Raw genomic sequence first — 23,303 nt, 5'->3', positions numbered from 1 at the left:
TATTTAGACGCTTTATCAACCAATAAGTGAAAAACATACTTTATTTCTATTTTATTACATATACCCTTTTCATACAGGCGTCATCGACAAACAGCAAATCTCACGTTACGTCGACCACGCCTAGTCAGACGAGCATTAAGTCGCCCAAGGACCATACACAACCCCCTTCGGACACCGCCAGACTCACACATGATGATGCCATGCGCAGCGACAGCGGTGGTGCCACGGCCGCTGCCAACCATGTTAAAGGACTCAGCTTAGTTGATGCCGCAATGGGAAATGCAGATTCAACTGAAAATAGCAAAGAGGGTTCGGGTTCGAATCCCACCCCAGCAGAGCCTGGGAAGCCATCCGGAGATCACACGTCAAAGGTACCTTTGGTTTGTCCTCAGGCTTGGTGTCGGTTTATTTTTACGCGCGCTTGATAGTATATCCTTAATTACGACCTCAATACGGCACAAATATAGGTTGGTTTCCGATATCTCAAATTACAAAGTTCTATACTTACATTTTGCCATTGATATCACAGGTGACTATGGTAGAGAAAGAAGGCAAGAAGTACACCCGCATTGGGCCCCCATTGTCCAAGCCTGGTTTGGGAAACCACTCTTTTATGCCGTCTAGTGGAAGCGCATTTACTGCTACCTCGCGGTTAGGAGGCGATGAAGGGTCGAAACAGAAACGACTGAGAGTTGATCCCGGTTTGAAACATCTAATGCTGCCAACCACATCTGGTAAGTGCAAGGATATTTTATCTACTTAAACACTGTTCCCTTGTATGTCAATGGCGCTTTTAAATCATTTGTTTCTATTCATATCGCAGCTGTAACTTACAGAACATTTGAATCAGTCTGTGTATATCTTAATGCAAATCTATGGACTGATTTAAGTTTGTGATAAGTCACAGCTGTGTTACGTTAATATATGCAACTGAAACGTCTGTTGAGCATCAGTGGGTCAGAACCATTTCTTTATTAGCACATCGTTATTTCCCATTTAAATAGAACTTGGTATAATTGATATGTTGGGCTTTCGTAATCTCAACATAAACTTCTGACATCCAATAACCTACTTGCAGACGTCAACGGTTCATCCAACAAAAGGCTCGTGCGATCCACCTCTGTCCCCGTCACACAGACCCACCTTGATGAACAAGATGCTGATGCAGAAAACAAGCCCCCTTACGTCCACAGGGCAATTTACAGAACAGGGTCCTCGGTATCTGACTACACACTTGATAGATTAAAGAAATCGATTCTGGCCCGCACTTCCGCTGCGCTTGTCAGAAAGCCAAGTATCACAGGTAAGTGTTCATACATTTTGTTTTAAATGTAGTATTTTTTGTTTTAATGCAGTAATGCAAATTTATTGTCTCACTGCAGCAGTTATGCAAAGTTTTTTCAAGTTGTTTTCTTTGTTCTGGTTGTTTATTTATTTACATTATAAATGAAAAATAGGTTGTATAGTGTAATAAACCGGTTTGCTTTCACTGTTGTCAAAATTAATAATTGCACAGTCGAAAATGATAGAACTGGATTCGATATTCTGGGTTGGAAACAATTACCAAGAACATGCAGTTATTCTAGTTATCCCTATAAGTGAGATATCTTGCTTAGATTTACTGTTTTTTGCTATGTTCTTGATATGTTTTGTCGCAACCTTCAGGATGTATAATTCTACAATAAGTTTGTTGACTAAAAAAAGTTTGAAATCAGTTCAAAGGTTAACTTTGGCTGTCGGTATAGTACTCAACTGTAAACAAATCCCCTTTTGTTTCCCGTGCAGAGCAAGAGATGATGCAGATTGGCAATGACGTCGATTACGACTCGTCATCACAGAGCGAGGACGAAGATGACGCGACAAACGACGAAACTAGTCGATCTAACAAGCGAAAATATTGCGATGATGGACCAAACCCGGTCAACCCTGATTCCTTCACCGAAGTCCCAGTTACCAGCCCCCTAGCCGCCATGCAGTCGACTGTTATCACCACGGCGGGATCTACCTAGCCCTCGTGTGCATGGTGACGTCAGAAAGTGTCATATGTGACGTCATAGGGAAGATTTTTGGCGTTCAAAGTTGACAAATGCTGTTGCTGACAATTTTATTCTTGTCGGATACAAAAAGCAATATTGTTTTTGGAAGGGTTGCAAAGAAATCCCTACTGCGACATGCATGACGTCACACGTTACGTCATCGCTTGGTCGTCGTGCTGCAGTTGCAGACGAGAACAATTTACTTACTTGTACTGATGCGCAGTATTGCTTCTGTAAAATTACTGTCCAAAACTCTTCCTGTGTACACAACGGACTGGCCAAAATTTCAACGTGCCTAAGAAAAAGAAATGTCAAGATGCTTTAAAAATATCTTGACTATTTTTTCCTACTGCTGTTATCTGTACACAAATTGATTTATGGTTTATTTATGTTCCAATGTAAATCACCAATGAAGAATGTTAATGGAAAATCATAGTAGCATTAGTTGCAAATGTTTGAAGTAACAAAAAAAAAACAGAATGTTTTAGTACTGATGAAATAAAGTAAAGATATTCTAACTTTTCAGCGTGTAAAGTTGTATTATTTCCCGTGTATTCATCCCCGCTATTGTTAACCAAAGAAGTTGTGCGTAAGAATTTCACCAGACCGAGTCAGTATCTTTCATTTTGTACATACATTGGTTTAAGCTTGCACATGAGGCCCGCTGTTCGATATTTCCATCAGTTTTTCTAAATCATACGGCAAGTTTAATATAGTATGAAGTTAAATTTGATATCACGTCCTAAAACACTTTCACATATCCGTAAGTCTCATGGGCGCAAGGTAACGTAACTTCTTATTCGCTGCTCGCTCTGTGCATTATTTTTGTGCTTTTCCGCGACTGGTCATCGCTATTACGAAAAACAAACGTCCAGGTTGTATCGTTTACTATTATATCATTCGATTCTCGCATCGGGCTCCAGGCGTTAAAAATAGACTTCCCGCCTACATCGAACGTTTGTACAAACCTTTGCTTTGTTCTTTATTACGTCACAAAACGTTTTGCCATTCCTATGATCTTTATGTGCCAGTCAAACCTGTTTTGTGTGTAATCGGTTTCATCTGCTGCTTTTGACTGCAATTTGCTCGGCCCCCACCTTTCACAGGAAATTTCCATTGGCCCCGTGCAGTCACCCGTACGTTAAAGCATTCCGCTACCCGCCCCCCTTTTTATGTGTGCAGTTTTTGTTCTTTTTCGCGACCAAACTACGCCGGCTGTTGTCGGTTTCTTGACCGAATAATCATAAAAGAAAATTCTTGCGTCTTTGGTCATTTGTTGCTCTTAGTTTGACTGTGAGGCTCAGAATTACGAGTGGGGTTTCAAAGCAGGAATTGATGCAAATCTAAGCTAGTGCCAGGTAAGAAAACAACCACATGCGCACTTCAGCCCAAGTTTATCAACCCAAATTATTAGCAGTAGAATCGTTACAACGAGACATATTCTCCATCTCCTGTTTGTTTTAACTGTTACTATAAACAATACCTATTGGTTTGGAAATGTTCTCCTGCGTCAGCTGAGCTTCTTAGGCTATGTTATTCTTTACTCGGAAGCTTATTGTTTCTTTTGCTTCTCGTAGCTCGTATCGGTCGTCTGCAGTAGCGAGTAAGTTCATTATTACGATTCTTAACGCTTGCTGCACAGAGCCGACGTGATCCACAAAAGATCAATTTAGTACTTGTCTTTTATTCTGGTTACGCAACACACATCAAGTCTCATTTATCTCTAGGAAAGTAAACGTTGGAAAAGAGAAAGATCAACGATAAACATTTGCTTTTAAACTGATACTCGTTTTTCGTGCGATCATTCCAGAACAGTACCATCTTTTACTCCCATCAGTTATTAGTTTGTTTTAAGTTAAACGCGTGCAAAGATATGCAGCACTGCAATGGATTGCACAACTATTTCGAAACACCCTATCTTATGATCAGGCTGTTAGAACATGTCAGGAAGACAGGAACATGTAACGGTGCGGGAGCAACGACACTGAATATGTACTTCAACAGTTACTGAATCATGAGAACACATGGAACAGTAAAGTTACACCGCTCAATACCATATGTCGCAAAAGCAGCATATAATTTCCATGGAACGAAAAGTCATACTTGCAAAGTTAAAATTTTCCATTACTTAACGCTTAGCCAAACCAAAGGGCTAAAATGATGGTTTGAAAGCACGTGAACGCTACATATGTAACAAATGCAACTGTAATGTGCAGCACAAAACATGAGTTTTTATTATTTTGCTTAAACGTACATGGAACTACTTCAATGCCAATTACCATGGAAATGCAACTGCGACTGGCAAGTCATATGCTTCTCGCCGATATGTGTTTTTTAACTCTTCTAGCCGGATTTTTAAGCGGATGAGAAGCCCAAACCCTAATCGCAAAACAAAACAAATTAGGTCAGATTTACCAAGGTCAAATTACCACATACATATAGCCAAAATAGAAAACAGATCCGAATCATGCAAGTTTCATTAAAACTTTTAAAGCCCTGAGATGCTTTGTTCCCAACCTGGAAAGTTCAACTTACAACTCAGCTTTTAACCAAAAAATATATTGTTACTCATTTGCCAGTAATTGGTGATTTCTATTGGTTCCCGCTTTTCCTCACTAAAACTTGTGTTGCCATCTATTGCGTTGTGTGACGTAATAATCGACTGTCAGTTTTGTGTGATAACGCAATGTGGTTTAGGTCTTTTCGTTGCTGACTTCCGTGGGGCGCGGTGCTGCGTAGTTTGAATTAGAAATACCGTTTATTGTCGTGTTGACGATTATTGGTGAGTCACTTAGTAAATATGTGTTTAATGACTCCAAAATGTGAATTACTATAATGAACGCAATGACCTAAAATGACATTTTGCTTTCAACAGTTGTACTGTACGTGTAGTTGGGTTTAGACAAGGTGCATAAGTTGCATTTTGTTTACGTATTGTTCCTGTTTTATCCTTATATGTTTAGGTGTACCAGTAATTGCTGCGAGTTGAATACACGTGCTATTTACTCTCTCCGGTTACCACAACAGTTCATTTGTAAGATTTGTGCTGTATTTATAGCACAAACGTCTATCAGAGTGGATTGCTTGTTAGAAGACTTTAGGAATCGCGTTTCAATTCTCTCCTCGTGCTTGAAAAAATGCCCAAATTTCCCCTTTTTAAAAGAATTTCTGATTTTTCTAACACATCTGTGACAAGTATGCCTTTGAAAACAGCCAAATATACATCTTCAGCTTAATTGTTAAAGAACACTGGTAAATTTAACATTTTTATGAAAATATAAGCTATTTTAGTGTTGTGATGTTGGGATTGAAATATGGTAGGCTTAGTCTATGTTGACTTTACCGTGCAAACTTGTTTTTGCTGGTGTGATTTTCCGCAAGTGACTTATCCAGTGGACAAGTCCTCCTTCCCTGATTGTGTTGTCAAACTGCGCCGCAAACCTTGCCTGGAGTTTTATCGTTCAGCAGCAGGGTAATTGTTTGCTTTCCCCGGACAATCGTGCCTTCGTTGTCTTGCACACACTTGTCTGGCTTCTTGACTGCAGTAACTCAAAAACAAACTTGTCTTTTGTTGTTTGGGTAGTTAAGAGTAGTTTTAGGGTAGTTTTAGTTTTTGTTGTTAGGTTAGCCTACTTTTGGGGACTCAATAATACGATTTGAAACATTATAGCTTGACGACTTTTCGGGACAAAACATCGGGCAATGGAATTGGAATTAGATAAACAATGGAAAAAGGAATTAAGGGAAAAAAATTTGCAAGACGGGAAATAGCAATCTTAAAGTAAGTTCTAACGGTTTTGGATATTTTTATTAATATGTGATACTCCTGTGTTTCATTTCTGTAGCATTTTGACGAAATCAAATTTAGTGCTAAATTACTAGTTACCGACAAGTTCGAAGGTTCAAGCGGAAATTTTCCAACCTTCCGTTGGAAATTCCACATTTTTCTTTACCAATCATCCTGCCCATTAAATGTAGTTCTCACATGTATCAACTATATTGTTAAAGTACAAATCACTTTGTATAATGACAGTAAACGTTCAGCATAAGTTGGAACAACGTTGTTGAAAGTACATTCATTATAAAACTGGTTTAACGACTTGGACATCCACATTGTTAAAATCGGTTAAAAAAACGAATCAACAAACCCAATATCTTGCATGTAAGCTACTTAGGCGTAGTTCATGAAATAAATTTACTGGTAACGAGATAATGCCACAAGCTACGGAAACTGTTTCACAATTAAAATGAAATTGGACACATTCAGCCTGTGTAACTGCATAGAGTTTTTTTTTATTTCGTTTCAAAAAAACAAAATTTCGTTTCGTATGACTTTTTTTCGTTTAAAAACCAAAATTTGGGAATAAAATATAATGCAAAAAAAAACGGAAAAATTGTCAATGGGGCAGTTAATTAAAATATTAAATAACCACACGATGTCGCCACGCAACAGAATTGTCAATGGGGCAGTTATTGTTATCGTCGGATTTGTATTGCGGGACTACCGTTGTCTGATGAATTCGAACGTTTGAAAGAAAAGTTTAGGAAATTAATCATATTGCTGATTTAGGCAAGTAATAGAAGATTACTATACTGTACTATACTAAAATGCCTCAGAGTTTTTTTAACCCAAAGACAGAAATATGGCAGATAGAGGAATCAGAGTGCAAGATTTGTCTGCATCCTTTTGATGTATTTGTTAAAAAGCCAGCTTGAAAATATTTCAGTTGTAAAGGACAGGCCTACTGCATCAGAAGGATCCATGTTGAGAGAGTCATAGGACTCGCTAGAATATACAAGATATTAAAGCAATCCATGCCTCATTATGCTGCGCCTGTCAAATAAACTTTTGTTTTATGTTGACAAATGTTATGCAATGGATTGTTAGGGATAAGTGTTAATTTTTTTTGTGTATGGCAGTTCTGTCCAGGACAATGTGTTTTGTTTCTGGGTTGTCTATAGGACTATCTGGCTGTTGCATTAAAACATCCATGTTTTTATTACTTTTTTGTGGTTTGTTTCTTACATTATTTTACCAAATGGCAACAAAACAATAAAGGTGAGTAAAAAAGATTTAAACGTTAATCAAGAGCCCAAAAAGTACATGATAATGTATTCTTATGTTATGAACAAAACATTATGGTAGCCACACTTTGACATAAAAATGTTGCAATTTGGGCAACATAGGATCAGTAAAAACACGCTTATTAAAGGGTATTTTTTGCACAAATATATCTTTAAATGTTTACACCACAAAGTAGCAGTACTGCTTATTAGCAATGCCCATCTGTCCTTGAATCTGAAAGTAGTATTTATGATTTTTTTAATTGAAGACTGTCACTCACAAATTCCAGATATGGGAAGTTATGACCTTCGGTAATAATTTCATTTCTTTCACTATGTGGACATTTAATCTTAACCACACCAGTTTCCTCTTCCTTTGCATCTGGTGTTGCAGCAAGGTGTGGCTGTTGGTTGTCAATAAATAATAATAAACAGACCTGCTGGACTCATGTGGATATTTTTTGTTGTGCTGAACAAAGTAAGTGCCCTTCTTTCATACATTTTGCCATGGCATATTGCTTCTGTGGACAGTGCAAACTTCACATAGTTTTGCATATTTCTTCTTTCAGTTGCCAAAATAATATTCCTAAATTTTGGTGCTTTTATGCGAAACTTTCATTGGTTAACATTCCTTGCACTTACTTTGTTCGGTTGTGTTTCATTCAATTTTTTAATTTGTAGAAAACATGGTTTACAAGCCACCACTATACAGTACATGTAATAAATAAAGTGAGTAATTACTTTTCAATTGTTTTGCAGGGTGGTGAAACGTTTAAATCTGATCTGGACAACTTTTCTTAACGTATAGCTCTTCTGTGGCTGCTAGATGTTTGCATGTAGCAACAGGTCCTCTTCCTGCTGCACATTTACATTCTGAATTTACAATTTCTCCACTGTTTTCAAGTTTCATTTTGACATTGTATAAAACATTTTTTTCAGTGAAGCATGTGTCACTTACATAAAACTCAGATAACATTTCAGACTAGGTGTCCTTTCACAATAGCCTTCACAACACTGTTGGAAATTTTGTTAAATGTGGACTTGAAATGAAAATAAACTTTCACTTGTTCCTCAGTTGTGTGTGGTATTTGATCCAAGCTGGTTATTTAAGTATCTATACTTTGGGCCACTGTAACTCAAGAGCTGCTACCTACATTCTCCCCCAAGCTCACAGCACAAGTGAAGTTGTCATTCCTATCATAAGTCTGAAGTCTATCTACAAGTAGTTATGCAGAGAAAAAAACAAGAAGCTATTGCCAAAAAAAACAGAAATACAACGCATCTTAAAATTAAATCCTCTTGCCAGTTGTTTTGGTACATCTTCTATTTAACTCGGATTTTAATCTGTATGTTGTCCATTTAGAATATTCCATTTCCACTTGATTTATGTTGTCAAATAGCAGTGTTTTTTGGTAAAAATATGACGGAGTGGAGTTGTGTTAATAGAGTAAATACGAAATTTAAGCCTCTAAATTTGAGCGCGTTTGTGCCGTTATGACAACTATAACTGTTGCGTGGCGACACCATGCGGAAATTTCGATCCTTAACTGCCCCATTAGTTGGCACTAGGGCAGTGTTTCCCAACCTATGGGTCGCGACCCAAAGTTGGGTCGCCTGTAAATTCTGTTGGGTCGCCAGTTTTTATGAAAATTAGAGCATCTATGTTTCATAGCGTTATTTTGTTGTTTCCCAAGGCTATGAATTGTTTCCCAATAACAATTTCATGACTATTTAGCGTGATAATGAATTATTCTGTTTGTGACGTCATAATGTTTGTGTGAGATCACTGTTAAGCGATGTCTGGGATATAATGCCTTAAACCAGCTCTAAAGTTGGCGGAAAACGTATAATTTTTGTTTGATGTTTTTTATTTTTCAAACTAGCGTAGTAATTTTCGAAAAACTTTCCTGATTTACAAACAAAAATACAACCCAAATAGTAAGAATGCATATCCATGGGTCGCGAGAAGCCACAAAACAAAATTTTGGTAAGCATTTGGGTCGCGACAAAAAAAGGTTGGGAACCACTGCACTAGGGGATGCCTTTGGGCCTTGAGGAAAAAAAGAGTTTAATTTTTTGAATTAAAGTTCGTTTGAATAATGTTTGCGAAACGAAATTTCGTTTTTATGTTAGGTTTAAAAACGAAATACAAATTGGTTTGGGTTTCACCAAGAAATCAGGTAAAAATTACAACATTTTTGGGAATAAAAGAAATTGTAACATAATTGCCAATTTGCGATATAAGAGATTGTAACATAAGTGCCAATTGCGATATACTTAAGTTGTTGATGCTAGAAACAAATGCCTTCAAATGCTTTTATAGCCTATATCTGTTGGTGCCAAGTGTTGGCTGTAAATGTATTGGTTCATTGAAGCAAAATTGCCTTAAAATGCTTCAATATTCCTGCTGGCACTAAGTGTTTGCTGTAAACGTCTTAGTTCACTAATAGAAAAAAAAACTTTAAATGCTTTAATATTTCTGCTGGTACCAAGGCTCGAATTTTCGGAAAGCTTTACTTCGAGACAAAAATACAACCAAAATAGTAAGAACGCATGTCCGCGGGTCGCGACAAACCACAAATATTTTGGGAATTATTTGGGTCGCTTCAAAAAAGGTTGGGAACCACTGTGCTAAGCCAATCGACTTACAATCATTTTATCAAGTGTTGGTAGTGCTGTAAGTTTCTCCGATTCTAGAAAACTTTGCACGTTATACATCATTGCAAGCCTTGCAAGTTCATCCATCTTTAGTTTTGCCTTCCTTCACACCTCAATGCCCTGCAACGAGCCCAAACATTCCAACTTGACCGCAAGTTCAAGTTTTACCCGGCGACTATTTTTACCTATCTTACTGCCACAAGCAACGCAGAAAAGTAAATGCGCTTCTTTTTAATATCTTAAAGAGTTTTCTATAAATCGTGGCAAACTATGCTCTTTCCAAAATCACAAAAAATACCAAAGTGTCATGAGCTCATAATGACCAATTTTTAACGTATTTTTTGAAACTTCGTTTGTAATTTTGTGGGAAACTGGTGAAAATTACTTCAACCAACAATGCAATACATACTTATTTCGATTAATATTTGCCACATACACAAATTTTATTGGGTTTATTTGCTGCGTTATGTTTTCTGCATAGAATAGCAAATTTTAGATTGTTGACTTGCTTGGAACAAAGCCTATAACGAACTTTGGTCACCTTACATTTAAAAAAGAAAGACATCAAAATTAATACGAATTATGTTGTTCAAATTTTAACTTACAGGCGTTTTGTACTAATCAACTAATGGTTAAGTTACTACGCAGCATTAAAGAGCATTTGGGGTATGAGCGATCGTTCCTGAACCTTCGTCGTTTAATTTTTAGCAAAATAATTTCGTTTTCTACTAAACTTCGGTGATACAAGAACCGCGTCCAAAGTAAACAAATTTCAGGCGTCCTTTTTCGTTTTTAGAATTCTATGTGAGTACTAGGCGTCAATAGTTGTGCAAGATCAGCCAAATTTGGTTCTGCATCGTTAAAGCTTCTATGCCCTGCAACGACCCCAAACATTTCACTTTTATTGTTGCGCCAGGAAACGCAGTGAGAACCCAGGTTTTTATTTGTTCTCTGACTATTTTCAACTCTCGTATTGCCACACCGCCAAACCAAATCATAAAATTGTCTTTCACCTTCATGTATTGTTCAAACTTAAACTGCAACAAAGGCATGTCCAAGTTTTGTAAACAGCTTTTGAATGCAACTTTTATTAGTTTACATCTCAAAGTTGTGTTACATGACAAACACTGTAAAATGTAGCAAACGCATTTGGTCATTTTCGTATTGTGGGCATGGTATACAATTTGCATTGAGTTTGTTAGTTACAACAAATTATACAGAAACGCGTTAATGTTCGTTGGGACAAATCTTATAATAAGGTTCGTGCCCAGTTCGCGTTCCACGTGTAAAGAACATGTCAAACAATGAAATACGAAATGACAGAATCTTAACTTCCTTATAGGGGTTAAAGTTAAATTATTATGCACTGGGCTATTAGCGGTCGTTTACGTATGTTTGTGTGGTAATTTTTAGTGAAGCGTGTTTGGTTGGAAGAGCTACTAACGTAAGAACTCACAGTAGCCAGGTTTACTAATTTCCGGAAGATAACGTAAAAATGTACAGTGAAACTGATGTAGGGTTAGGGACAAACTTTAACATAAAGATGTAACAAACTGCTTTAAATTGTTGCCCCTCAATAATTCCAAGACAACTTGGCGTAATAATGGTTAATTCTGTTTGTGAGGTCTTATTGGTTGCTAATGCTTTGAGTCAGATCTAAAGTTCGGGCTAAATGGAAATGCTTTGTCGAAAAAAAAAACGTAAAGTATGTGTCTGATTTTTAAATTTTCCAAACTGGCGTAATAATTTTTAAAACGCTTTTCCGATTTAGAAACAAAAATACAACCAAAATAGTAAGAACGCATGTCCATGCGTCGCGAGAAACCACAAAACAAAATTTTGGGAATTATTAGGGTCGCTTCAAAAAAGGTTGGAAACCACTGTGCTAAGCCACCCTTCTAGTTTTATTGTAGAATGTGGAACCACAAACAGTAATTCGACAGCTACGGTTTTTTGGATTAAATATAAAAACTTTCCCGTTTATAAGCCATGGCTTTATCGGCCTACAGTCATATTACCAAGTGAAGGTAGCGGTGTAAGTTTGTTCAGTTTAGAAAACTTTGCACGTTATACATCAATGCAATATTTGTTGCAAACCTTGCAAGTTTAACCATCTTTAGTTCTGGCTCCCTTCATGCCCAAGTGCGCTGCAACGATCCCCAAACATTCCAACTTGACGCAAGATCAAGTTTTACTCATCGACTATTTTTACCTCTCCTACTGCCACAAGCAACGCCAAAAATTAAATGAGACGTTTTCTCTTGAAAAGTTACAGGTCGTGGAAACGTTTGTTCCGTTTTCTGCCTGACTTTTAGTTTTGCAGTAGGTTTGGGCTGTAGTTCACTAACTGTAGCGATCTTACCCAGGTTAAAAAAATTGTTTATCAAAACAATTTTGTCGTTACCTAGCAACAATATTGTACCCTTAATTGAGCTCGTGTTACTTGTCCTTTGAATGACATATAGACTTTGGTCCTGAAGGCTCCCAAAATCAGTCACACGTTGATTTCATTCTGTTTTTTAATTTTTTCTATATTTTATTCTTTTTTCTCTGGTCAAGTTTGTCCTTTGGTGGATTTGTATGAAATTTTCACATGTGATAAATAAAGTTAAGTAGATGTGCCGTACGCTTCGTTTGCGGGAGAGAGATGTTTTGACTAAGCCTTGTATTTGTATAATTTTACCTGGTATTGCATTTATTAAAACCAGAAGGTGGTGTGCTAAAGGTTGTAAGTATTTAGGGGCATAGCCCTGCTAAATAGTTTACGTCTAATTTAAACTGAAAATAGTGCACAGGGATCCGTAAGCGTAACAGTGAATTCACGCTTGATAAAGTATAAAATTAGATTTTAATTTGTGACGACAGTTTAGACTTGAGACTGATAATTTAGTCTTAAAAGGCTAACTGAAGCGTTAACACATAGTAAATATATTAATGTTTTAAAATAGGTTATGTTGTGTCCTATGCACTGTGTTCAATGACGTTCTGGCAGTCGGTCTTGACCGATGCACAAACAGGTTAACATGCTGTCATTTGCTTGTTTTTACTTTAAATTTAATTGCTTGCTCGAAATGTATAGCTGGGGTTAATCAACGTATGTTAAATTAAAAAGTAATTAAAGCATATCGAGAAAAATTGGTTTTGATTGAAAAATTGATTTGAACTAAGAATAAGATATTGAGTTTCATACCCGATAGATCTTTTTCTAGTCGTCAGCGAGCTTTAATTTTAGCGGTCGTTCCCTCGAATATTAAATCAGTGCGCTTCTCATTTTGGATTTGCTCATTGAAATGACCTGAAACTTTGCAGGCTACAACTAACTAAATTTGGAGTTGGTCTGTGAAAACGGTTTGAATTTATGTTGAACCGATAATGTTTTATACCCGATAGATCTTTGTTTGGTCGTCAGCGCGCCGTAATTTTTTGCGGTCGTGCCCTTTAAATAATGACGATGCGCGCTTCGCATTTGTGATTTGCTCATTGGAGTGACGGGAAGCAGACCATAACTGCCTAAAATTTACATTTGGCCTGTGAAAACCTGACACGAAAACGAAGTTTCGTTTTGCAAACGTTATTCGAAACAAAATTGTATTTCGAAACCAAAATTTTCGTTCCTAATTTCCTTGTACAGCGAGTGATTGGCAATAGTAAAGAAAAGTTACTTTTCGCCTAATAAAATGTTTTACGATCAACTCTCCACAGCCCTCTAGCGTCACCATGCGCAAATGAAAAAAATTCGAAACAAAATTTCGTTTTCATTTTTTTTCGTTGTGGACCTTCTACTTTCGTCTTTACTATCCCATATTTTCTTTTGTTGTTCAACCAATGTCATTAGCCTTATTAGGCAGGTAATTAACTAGCACCTCAGTTTGTTTTCAATTATTAAGAAGCAACAAAACAACACAAATTATTAATGTACGCCTCATGTAACTAAAGATGAAATCTGAATACGTGGCATTCAATTTCTATGTCTAAATAGCGACAGGAAATGATTTCAAGTTTTAAGGATATTTGGCAAACTAGTTGAATTAAACCACTGCACATTTTGACTTCCTTGCAAGCTTTGAGCTGACCAGTCGAAGCGAGCTGATTTAAACTGAAAACGACTGCAGACAAAAGCTATATCTTGTAAAACGATAGACGAAATCAGCGTAGAGTTTAGACAGTAAAAGGAATAAAACCTTACCAACCTTTTTGGTTTAGTAAAAAGTCTGATAAAACTGATTGCCTGTAAAATTGTCGAAAAAAGTGTTTAGACATTAAATGGAATGAAACCTTGCCAACCTTTCTTGTTTAAACTTTTTTAAAATAGAACGTCTGATAAAGCAAAACTTAACAATGGAAGACGAAGACAAAATGTGTTCAAGTCTTTTATCCGTGTGGAGCACTACAAATGCAATGGAAACTCAAAAAATCTACAATATTTGGGCACCGAAATTTGACAGTGATCTAAACAATGATGGAATAAACATACATGCTGAAGTTGCAAAGTGTGTAACGAAGTACGGTTGCAACAACAGGGATGCGCAACTGTTGGATGTTGCTGCAGGTTTGACAAACTGAACAATACACTGCATCCTGTGTTTGAATATTGCATATAACTTATAGGTACAGGTGTGGTTGGATTTTGTCTTCGAAAGTACGAAAACTTTTGCGGGGAGATTGATATCTTGGATGCAAACATGGAAATGCTGTACGTTGCGAGCAAAAAGGGACTCAATTTCAGGTAAGGTTGAATTGGTACCTACCAATGTAACAAGTTTGCTTTATACAGGTTGTACATCCCTTCCTTATGAAAAGTAGCGCACGTGGACATGATGCAAATTTGCAATTGCTCTACTGCAGTGTTTCCCAGTCTCTTTGTCCACTTTTTATCTAGATAACGCACCATTACTCCCATGCAGTCTTACATCCACAGTAAACCTCGGTTAATCAGGCTCTGTTTGGACCAAAATATTGTCCGGATTAGGCGAAGATCCGATTAACCGATGTCGGTTAGTTCAGACCACAATACAAATCATTTGTACCTCAAATTTTGTCCGAATTAGGCGAAGATCAAGATTAACCGAAACCGGTTTAACCGATGTTTACTGTGTCTTAAGTGGAACTTCATTCAGCAAGAAAAGCCCCAAACTCAGATAAGATGGTTTGAACAAGCTTTTCACGAAATTGTCTACAGCAAATGAGAAAAAAGATGTTTACAAACATACGCGCCGAGTTTTACAAAAATGCAAGGTGGCGAATGTAAAATATGACGTCACTTGATGTGACGTCATTAATGAGTGCAATCGCAAGAACTCAAAGCCCTACACACTTCCCTCAGAATACAAAGTTGGTCATAATACAGAAAAAACGGCATGTTTGAAATAGTATTTAGTGGGCAATTGCAACACGTTGCTGTAACGTTTGTCATTGGTTTAGCAACGTTTGAACAAAATTCGTCAAGTCGTTGCTGTATTATATCCTGAGATAACCATTCATTACACGAAAATGACCAGACATTCACTGGCAGACAACTGTGTGTTTGACGTCACAAACAAGGCACTAACCTAGGCATGTTGCAGTTTTAAGCCACGTTTTGTAGTTTTTTCCCCAGTACGCTTGTTCAAAAGCAAAGATGTTTCTAATTTTCTTCAGATTTGACGATATTTCGTACGATACCGCTATAACCAAACCAAAATATCCACGGTGGCCGCCACCGTTCTTTAGAAACCCAAGGTGGCGGCGCCACCCCGCCACCGCCTACTCCGCGCCTATGTATACATAATACATATCTAAGTAAGCTGGAATTTAGGTCAGTTTTTCAGTCTGTATCTGGCCATCTCGAATCCGAACAGAAATATCCATCTCTACTAAAAACCGTAATGTACTTGCGGTTTTTATGCACAGTTTGGCCCTGGAAGTGTAAATATTTATTGCTTAGAAACATCATACGTCATTGGATCAATGGAGATTTGCCACTGGCTAAAAAGTCATATGACGTCATCACTTGCATCGGGTCCTTTATTCCTCGACATTTGCCTCCGTCAACTTTGCAGGTTTGGGAGTAAAAATAAAAGTGTACCAAGATAATTCTATAACTGTGCACAACTATACGTACATTTCAGAAACAAGCTTTTGTGATATAGGCTACACTAACCCTTCTTTAAGGCCTTCCTTTTCTGCTTACATTTACAAACAAGCATTCATACATCAATATTGGCGTTTTTTGATGTAGAACTTGCTGAAGTTAATAAAAGATGGCGGTTTCTTGATTTTTAACGGAAGAGCAAATTTGTTGCCCTACAATGATGAATTACTAAAGACGATCGACCATCTGGAAAGTGAGGGACAAATGAAAGTTCTTGAAACGATGGAGTTGTTCTACACTTCAGACGCATTTTTATCTAAGTTGTACGTTTGTCAGGTGCCTAAGTAGGTGTGTACGATGTCTGTTATTATAGAGTTAAGTAAAAAACAGATACCAAACACGTGGGTAAAGAAATCTTTCAGTACACTGTCTTTATAAGCGTAGCATGCAGCGAAGTTTCAAGTTGGGTCGGAAACAAGGCGAACTCGATTCAAGCTGATTTCGTTTTTTTCCTTATCTGTGTTGCTATTTCACTTTGGCAAATAAAACTTTCGGACCCAATTTTAGGCTTTAAAACCCAGTTTGGACACCAATTTCGCATCCGCTTACAGCCCCAACGTGGGGTTGAATGAAACCCTAGGCAGAAGCAGACTTGGGGGTAATGGTCCAACCAATGAGATATGTATGTTTAGTGGTAAGTTTGCCGCAGACTAAATCGGTTTACAACGATTGCTTCTGTAATATGCTGAACATTGTTCTATCACCGCAGGCTAGAGTTTAGCGCGGTCATCTTGTAAGCGTTTACGAAAACATTGAAAAAACGATAGCTTATTTAACAAAAACGTGGTGTAAATATCATGCAAAGAGAAATTCTAGCCTGGTGCACTATTACTACGATTCCATATCGCGAGTTTGGGCCATGTGACCATATTTGGAAGTGAAAAACATGACGCAGCAACATTACGAGACGGGCATGCGAGCGTTTTTTTGCACAATGTGCTCGAAAACGTGCAGGTCAAAATGCCACAAGCAACGCCAAAAATTAAATGAGACTTTTTCTCTTGAAAGTTACAGGTCGTGGAAACGTTTGTTCCGTTTTCGGCCTGACCTTTAGTTTTGCAGTAGGTTTGGGCAGTAGTTCACTAACGGCAGCGATCTTACCCAGGTTAAAAAAGTTGTTTATCAAAAACAATTTTGTCGTTACCTACCAACAATATTTTACGCTTCATTGAGCTCGTGTTTGTTGTCCTTTGAAGGACATAAAAGTTGCAAAATATCAAGTTTTGATGCAATGCTTGTTGTTATTATCAAAACAACACGATAAGATAGAACATCATTTTCGTAAAAGTGAAACATGTCGGATGTTGTAAGTTATTTTGGGTCCCCCGTCCTGAAGGCTCCCAAATCAGTCACACGTTGATTTCATTCTGTTTTTTTAATTTTTTCTATATTTTATTCTTTTTTTCTCTGGTCAAGTTTGTCCTTTGGTGGATTTGTATGAAACTTTCATATGTGATAAATAAAGTTATGTAGATGTGCCCTACGCTTCGTTTGACCTAATAACCTAACAGATCGTAAGTTACATATGTTTATGCATTGTTTGGTGGACGTTTTCGCACGTTTCTTGAAAGTTAAGGTGGTGTCAACAGCCTTTACGACATCAGAAGCAGTGCCGAATTAAGGGTCTGCTGGCCTGTAGGCACATTTTATAAGTGGCCCGAAAATCAGGGTTGCCAACTAAAAAATTAGAGTTATCAGTGTTGCCAAATCATTGTCACAAAGATAAAGTGGCATGGATTTTTGACTGACCTGTAGGCACGTGTCTACTTTGCCTAATGGTTAATCCAGCACTGATCAGAAGCGTTATCGAATGTTCCTAAAACGCCTCTAGTGGTCAAAAATGTGAACATTGGCCGATTTGCTTAAAATTGCCTGCAGAAACAACTAAGGTTATAAAAGACGGTGGGATCCATTTTGAAATAAGCATAGCGTTGCGTAATGCAACATGGTGCCTTTTGCTAACCATGGTGTTATAATAACACAGACAATCGATCATTTCCGTCATGCTCGGTTTGCTCGGATGGGACGGGAAATGTTTAGTCTGGCGTTGTTAAAAGAAACAAACCATGCATTTCAAAAACGAATAACTGACGCATTCTTTATCGCAACTCTTGTAACTTTATTCGCATGTATTCTCTTTTTATTGTGTAAAGTTAGAAGCGCATGACGCAAGCTGGCAACCGGATATAAAGGGCGCGCCCAGTTGCGTCAGTATTTATAGATATTTTGACTAAGCCTTTGTAAAGCCTTGTATTTGTATACTTTTACCTGGTATTGCATTTATTGAAACCAGAAGGTGGTGTGCTAAAGGTTGTAAGTATTTAGGGGCATAGCCCTGCTAAATAGTTTACGTCTAATTTAAACTGAAAATAGTGCACAGGGATCCGTAAGCGTAACAGTGAATTCACGCTTGATTAAGTATTAAATTAGATTTTAATTTGTGACGACAGTTTAGACTTGAGACTGATAATTTAGTCTTGAAAGGCTAACTGAAGCGTTAACACATAGTAAATATATTAATGTTTTAAAATAGGTTATGTTGTGTCCTATGCACTGTGTTCAATGACGTTCTGGCGGTCGGTCTTGACCGATGCACAAACAGGTTAACATGCTGTCATTTGCTTGTTTTCTACTTTAAATTTAACAAAATTTTGTTACGTGATACTACCGTCTATTTAAAATTAGACTGTGCAAACAGTTTTTATTTAAGTGCTTTGCTTTTGAATTGGCAAACGAATGGGCGTCCCAATGGGCTCTTTTTATGGGCACAACTAGATTGATATGCTGTAATTGCTTGCTCGAAACGTATAGCCGGGGTTAATCAACGTATGTTAAATTAAAAAGTAATTAAAGCATATCGAGAAAAAATGGTGTGTCGATTTGAACTAAGAATAGGAGATTGTGTTTCACACCCGATAGATCTTTATCTGGTCGTCAGAACGCTTTAATTTTAGCAGTCCTGATCTCGAATAATAAAGATGTGCGTTTCTCATTTCTGATTCGATGATTGGAATGACCTGAAGTGTTGCAGACTGTAAATGACTAAAATTTAGAGTTGGCCTGTGAAAACCGTTTAAATTTATGTTAAACCGATAATGTTTTATACCCGATAGATCTTTGTTTGGTCGCCAGCGCGCCGTAATTTTTTGCGGCCGTGCCCTTTAAATAATGACGATGTGCGCTTCGCATTTGTGATTTGCTCATTGGAATGACGGGAAGCAGACCATAACTGGCTAAAATTTACAGTTGGCCTGTGAAAACCTGACACGAAAACGAAGTTTCGTTTTTCCAAACGTTATTCGAAACAAAATTGTATTTTAAAACCAAAATTTCCGTTCCTAATTTCCTTGTACGGCGAGTGATTGGCAATAGTAAAGAAAAGTTACTTTTTTTTCGATCAACTCTCCACAGTCCTCTAGCGCCACCATGCGCAAATAAAGAAAATCAAAACAAAATTTCCCTTTCATTTTTTTGTCGTTGTGGACCTTCTACCTTCGTCTTTACTATCCCATGTTTTATTTTGTTGTTCAACCAATGTCATTAGCCTTATTAGGCAGGTAATTAACTAGCACCTCAGTTTGTTTTCAATTATTAAGAATAAACAAAACAACACAAATTATATAATGTAGCCTACGCCTCATGTAACTAAAGATGAAATCTGAATACGTGGCATTCAATTTCTATGTCTAAATAGCGACAGGAAATGATTTCAAGTTTTAAGGATATTTGGCAAACTAGTTGAATCAAACCACTGCACATTTTGACTTCCTTGCAAGCTTTGAGCTGACCAGTCGAAGCGAGCTGATTTAAACTGAAAACGACTGCAGACAAAAGCTATATCTTGTAAAACGATAGACTAAATAAGCGTAGAGTTTAGACAGTAAAAGGAATAAAACCTTACCAACCTTTTTGGTTTAGTAAAAAGTCTGATAAAACTGATTGCCTGTAAAATTGTCGAAAAAAGTGTTTAGACATTAAATGGAATGAAACCTTGCCAACCTTTCTTGTTTAAACTTTTTAAAAATAGAACGTCTGATAAAGCAAAACTTAACAATGGAAGACGAAGACAAAATGTGTTCAAGTCTTTTATCCGTGTGGAGCACTACAAATGCAATGGAAACTCAAAAAATCTACAATATTTGGGCACCGAAATTTGACAGTGATCTAAACAATGATGGAATAAACATACATGCTGAAGTTGCAAAGTGTGTAACAAAGTACGTTTGCAACAACAGGGATACGCAACTGTTGGATGTTGCTGCAGGTTTGACAAACTGAACAATACACTGCATCCTGTGTTTGAATATTGCATATAACTTATAGGTACAGGTGTGGTTGGATTTTGTCTTCGAAAGTACGAAAACTTTTGCGGGGAGATTGATATCTTGGATGCAAACATGGAAATGCTGTACGTTGCGAGCAAAAAGGGACTCAATTTCAGGTAAGGTTGAATTGGTACCTACCAATGTAACAAGTTTGCTTTATACAGGTTGTACATCCCTTCCTTATGAAAAGTAGTGCACGTGGATATGATACAGATTTGCAATTGCACTACTGCAGTGTTTCCCAGTCTCTTTGTCCACTTTTCATCTAGATAACGCACCATTACTCCCATGCAGTCTTACATCCACAGTAAACCTCGGTTAGTCAGGCTCTGTTTGGACAAAAATATTGTCCGGATTAGGCGAAGATCCGATTAACCGATTGCGGTTAGTTCAGACCACAATACAAATCATTTGTACCTCAAATTTTGTCCGAATTAGGCGAAGATCAAGATTAACCGAAACCGGTTTAACCGATGTTTACTGTGTCTTAAGTGGAACTTCATTCAGCAAGAAAAGCCCCAAACTCAGATAAGATGGTTTGAACAAGCTTTTCACGAAATTGTCTACAGCAAATGAGAAAAAAGATGTTTACAAACATACGCGCCGAGTTTTACAAAAATGCAAGGTGGCGAATGTAAAATATGACGTCACAGAGTGCAATCACAAGAACTCAAAGCCCTACACACTTCCCTCAGAATACAAAGTTGGTCATAATACAGAAAAAACGGCATGTTTGAAATACTATTTAGTGGGCAATTGCAACACGTTGCTGTAACGTTTGTCATCGGTTTAGCAACGTTTAAACAAAATTCGTCAAGTCGTTGCTGTATTATAGATAACCATTCATTACACGAAAATGACCAGACATTCACTGGCAGACAACTGTGTGTTTGACGTCACAAACAAGGCACTAACCTAGGCATGTTGCAGTTTTAAGCCACGTTTTGTAGTTTTTTCCCCAGTACGCTTGTTCAAAAGCAAAGATGTTTCTAATTTTCTTCAGATTTGACGATATTTCGTACGATACCGCTATAAACAACCCAAAATATCCACGGTGGCCGCCACCGTTCTTTAGAAACCCAAGGTGGCGGCGCCACCCCGCCACCGCCTACTCCGCGCCTATGTATACATAATACATATCTAAGTAAGCTGGAATTTAGGTCAGTTTTTCAGTCTGTATCTGGCCATCTCGAATCCGAACAGAAATATCCATCTCTACTAAAAACCGTAATGTACTTGCGGTTTTTATGCACAGTTTGGCCCTGGAAGTGTAAATATTTATTGCTTAGAAACATCATACGTCATTGGATTGATGGAGATCTGCCACTGACTAAAAAGTCATATGACGTCATCACTTGCATCGGGTCCTTTATTCCTCGACATTTGCCTCCGTCAACTTTGCAGGTTTGGGAGTAAAAATAAAAGTGTACCAAGATAATTCTATAACTGTGCACAACTATACGTACGTTTCAGAAACAAGCTTTTGTGATATAGGCTACACTAACCCTTCTTTAAGGCCTTCCTTTTCTGCTTACATTTACAAACAAGCATTCATACATCAATATTGGCGTTTTTTGATGTAGAACTTGCTGAAGTTAATAAAATATGGCGGTTTCTTGATTTTTAACGGAAAAGCAAATTTGTTGCCCTACAATGATGGATTACTAAAGACGATCGACCATCTGGAAAGTGAGGGACAAATGAGAGTTGTTGAAATGATGGAGTTGTTCTACACTTCAGACGCGTTTTTATCTAAGTTGTACGTTTGTCAGGTGCCTAAGTAGGTGTACTGTATACGATGTCTGTTATTAAAGAGCAAAAACAAACAAATACCAAACATGTGGGTAAAGAAATCTTTCAGTACACTGTCTGTATAAAGAGTGGCAAAGAGATATTTTTTCAAGAAATGTTTTCGTTGCAATTCGTAAAAAGAAAATCAAATGTTTTTTTTTGAAGCGGCAAAATTTCAAGTCTGGTCGGAAACAAGGAGAACTTGATATAGGCTGATTTCGTTTTTTGCCCTATCTGTGTTGCAATTTTACTTTGGCAAATCAAACTTTCGGACCTAATTTTAGGCTTTAAAACCGAGTTTGGACACCAATTTCGCGTCCACTCACAGCCCCAACGTGGGGTTGAATGAAACCCTAGGCAGAAGCAGATTTGGGGGTAATGGTCCAACCAATGAGATATGTATGCTTAGTGGTAAGTTTGCCGCAGACTAAATCGGTTTACAACGATTGCTTCTGTAATATGCTGAACATTGTTTTATCACCGCAGGCTAGACGTTTAGCGCGGTCATCTTGTAAGCGTTTACGAAAACTTTGGGAAAAACGATAGCTTATTTAACAAAAACGTTGTGGTGCAAATATCATGCAAGTAGAAATACTAGCCTGGCGCACTATGATTTACACATTAAATAAATAAATTTTGTATTTACAAACTTCCAGTCTTCAAAGAAAGTATTTTATAATTTACAACTTCAAGTCTTGATTTGTAAACGTAAGTGTTGCTGTTTAGAAAATTAATAATTTAAACCCGGACATTGGCCATTTAAAGTTATACAAACAAATCAGCAAGAACTCGAGTAGCTAAAAAGTAATGTCCTAAATCTTTTTGCCATTTTAAGTCGACCCATCCAAACAAAAGCGAGAAACCGATACATTTATCAAATACATTTCATAGTTATCCGCTCAGCCCAGTTTATAACAATATGTCAATTAGCCTACCTGATAACGTTCAACCAGTTCCTATGAAGTTCCACACTCCGCTGAGTCATGTTCTCTTTCTGTTTTTTTTTTCACGGGTTTCGAACCCAGGACTCTCCCGGGGACGAATCCTGATCAGGGTTTTTTATGTCTGTATATGGGTCAGGCGCGCCGGACCATTCGGCCAAGTTCTTCAAGTGAAGATACTGCTAATCACAGCACGCCACCTCGTGTACATAATACGTTGTCAGCAAATTGACAGAGAAAGTACGTGTTTTGCATTACTTTGTCGTTACGACATTCTTTCATAAAAAGCTGCACTTTTACTTGGTATTTGTCCCGCACGCTTTCTGGCACTTCACTTTCTCGTCACATAATATCATCA

At 37.5% G+C, this 23,303-nt stretch overlaps 3 protein-coding genes across 4 annotated transcripts in view; all 3 read left to right on the top strand.

Annotated features, from left to right (window-relative positions):
• LOC145227914 (calcineurin-binding protein cabin-1-like) overlaps positions 1 to 3,299 on the top strand; it is a 53,060-nt gene extending 49,761 nt beyond the window's left edge. For both annotated transcript variants that reach the window (XM_080092875.1, XM_080092874.1), the window contains exons 42-45: positions 78 to 371; positions 530 to 734; positions 1,079 to 1,303; positions 1,786 to 3,299. In XM_080092875.1, coding sequence (XP_079949001.1) covers positions 78 to 371; positions 530 to 734; positions 1,079 to 1,303; positions 1,786 to 2,009 — 948 coding nt within the window. In that variant the 3' untranslated portion in view covers positions 2,010 to 3,299. The remainder of the gene's footprint in view (positions 1 to 77; positions 372 to 529; positions 735 to 1,078; positions 1,304 to 1,785) is intronic.
• A 2,337-nt stretch (positions 3,300 to 5,636) lies between these two features.
• On the top strand, positions 5,637 to 16,402 carry LOC145229080 (ubiquinone/menaquinone biosynthesis C-methyltransferase UbiE-like). Its single transcript, XM_080094342.1, has 5 exons — positions 5,637 to 5,817; positions 14,071 to 14,307; positions 14,367 to 14,484; positions 15,682 to 15,796; positions 15,976 to 16,402. The coding sequence occupies exons 2-5, from the start codon at positions 14,097 to 14,099 to the stop codon at positions 16,174 to 16,176; spliced, it is 645 nt and encodes a 214-aa protein (XP_079950468.1). The 5' UTR covers positions 5,637 to 5,817; positions 14,071 to 14,096; the 3' UTR covers positions 16,177 to 16,402.
• Positions 16,403 to 19,919: 3,517 nt separating this feature from the next.
• On the top strand, positions 19,920 to 22,021 carry LOC145230070 (ubiquinone/menaquinone biosynthesis C-methyltransferase UbiE-like). Its single transcript, XM_080095442.1, has 4 exons — positions 19,920 to 20,152; positions 20,212 to 20,329; positions 21,503 to 21,617; positions 21,797 to 22,021. The coding sequence occupies exons 1-4, from the start codon at positions 19,942 to 19,944 to the stop codon at positions 21,995 to 21,997; spliced, it is 645 nt and encodes a 214-aa protein (XP_079951568.1). The 5' UTR covers positions 19,920 to 19,941; the 3' UTR covers positions 21,998 to 22,021.
• The last annotated feature ends 1,282 nt before the right edge of the window (positions 22,022 to 23,303 follow it).

The sequence above is a fragment of the Phallusia mammillata genome, chromosome 5 (genome assembly GCF_965637545.1).
Source record: "Phallusia mammillata chromosome 5, kaPhaMamm4.hap1.1, whole genome shotgun sequence".
Classification (NCBI taxonomy): Eukaryota; Metazoa; Chordata; class Ascidiacea; order Phlebobranchia; family Ascidiidae; genus Phallusia; species Phallusia mammillata.
The sequence above is the reverse complement of the archived record's forward strand: the minus strand, read 5'-3'. Positions and strand labels throughout refer to the sequence as shown.

Excerpts from the sequence above, each read along its gene's own strand:
- LOC145229080 (XM_080094342.1), top strand. The coding sequence starts at position 14,097 with ATGGAAGACGAAGACAAAATGTGTTCAAGTCTTTTATCCGTGTGGAGC. Across the intron at positions 14,308-14,366 it reads ACTGTTGGATGTTGCTGCAG|GTACAGGTGTGGTTGGATTT; the intron begins GTTTGACAAACT and ends TATAACTTATAG. Across the intron at positions 15,797-15,975 it reads TGCCTCCGTCAACTTTGCAG|AACTTGCTGAAGTTAATAAA; the intron begins GTTTGGGAGTAA and ends TTTTTGATGTAG.
- LOC145230070 (XM_080095442.1), top strand. The coding sequence starts at position 19,942 with ATGGAAGACGAAGACAAAATGTGTTCAAGTCTTTTATCCGTGTGGAGC. Across the intron at positions 20,153-20,211 it reads ACTGTTGGATGTTGCTGCAG|GTACAGGTGTGGTTGGATTT; the intron begins GTTTGACAAACT and ends TATAACTTATAG. Across the intron at positions 21,618-21,796 it reads TGCCTCCGTCAACTTTGCAG|AACTTGCTGAAGTTAATAAA; the intron begins GTTTGGGAGTAA and ends TTTTTGATGTAG.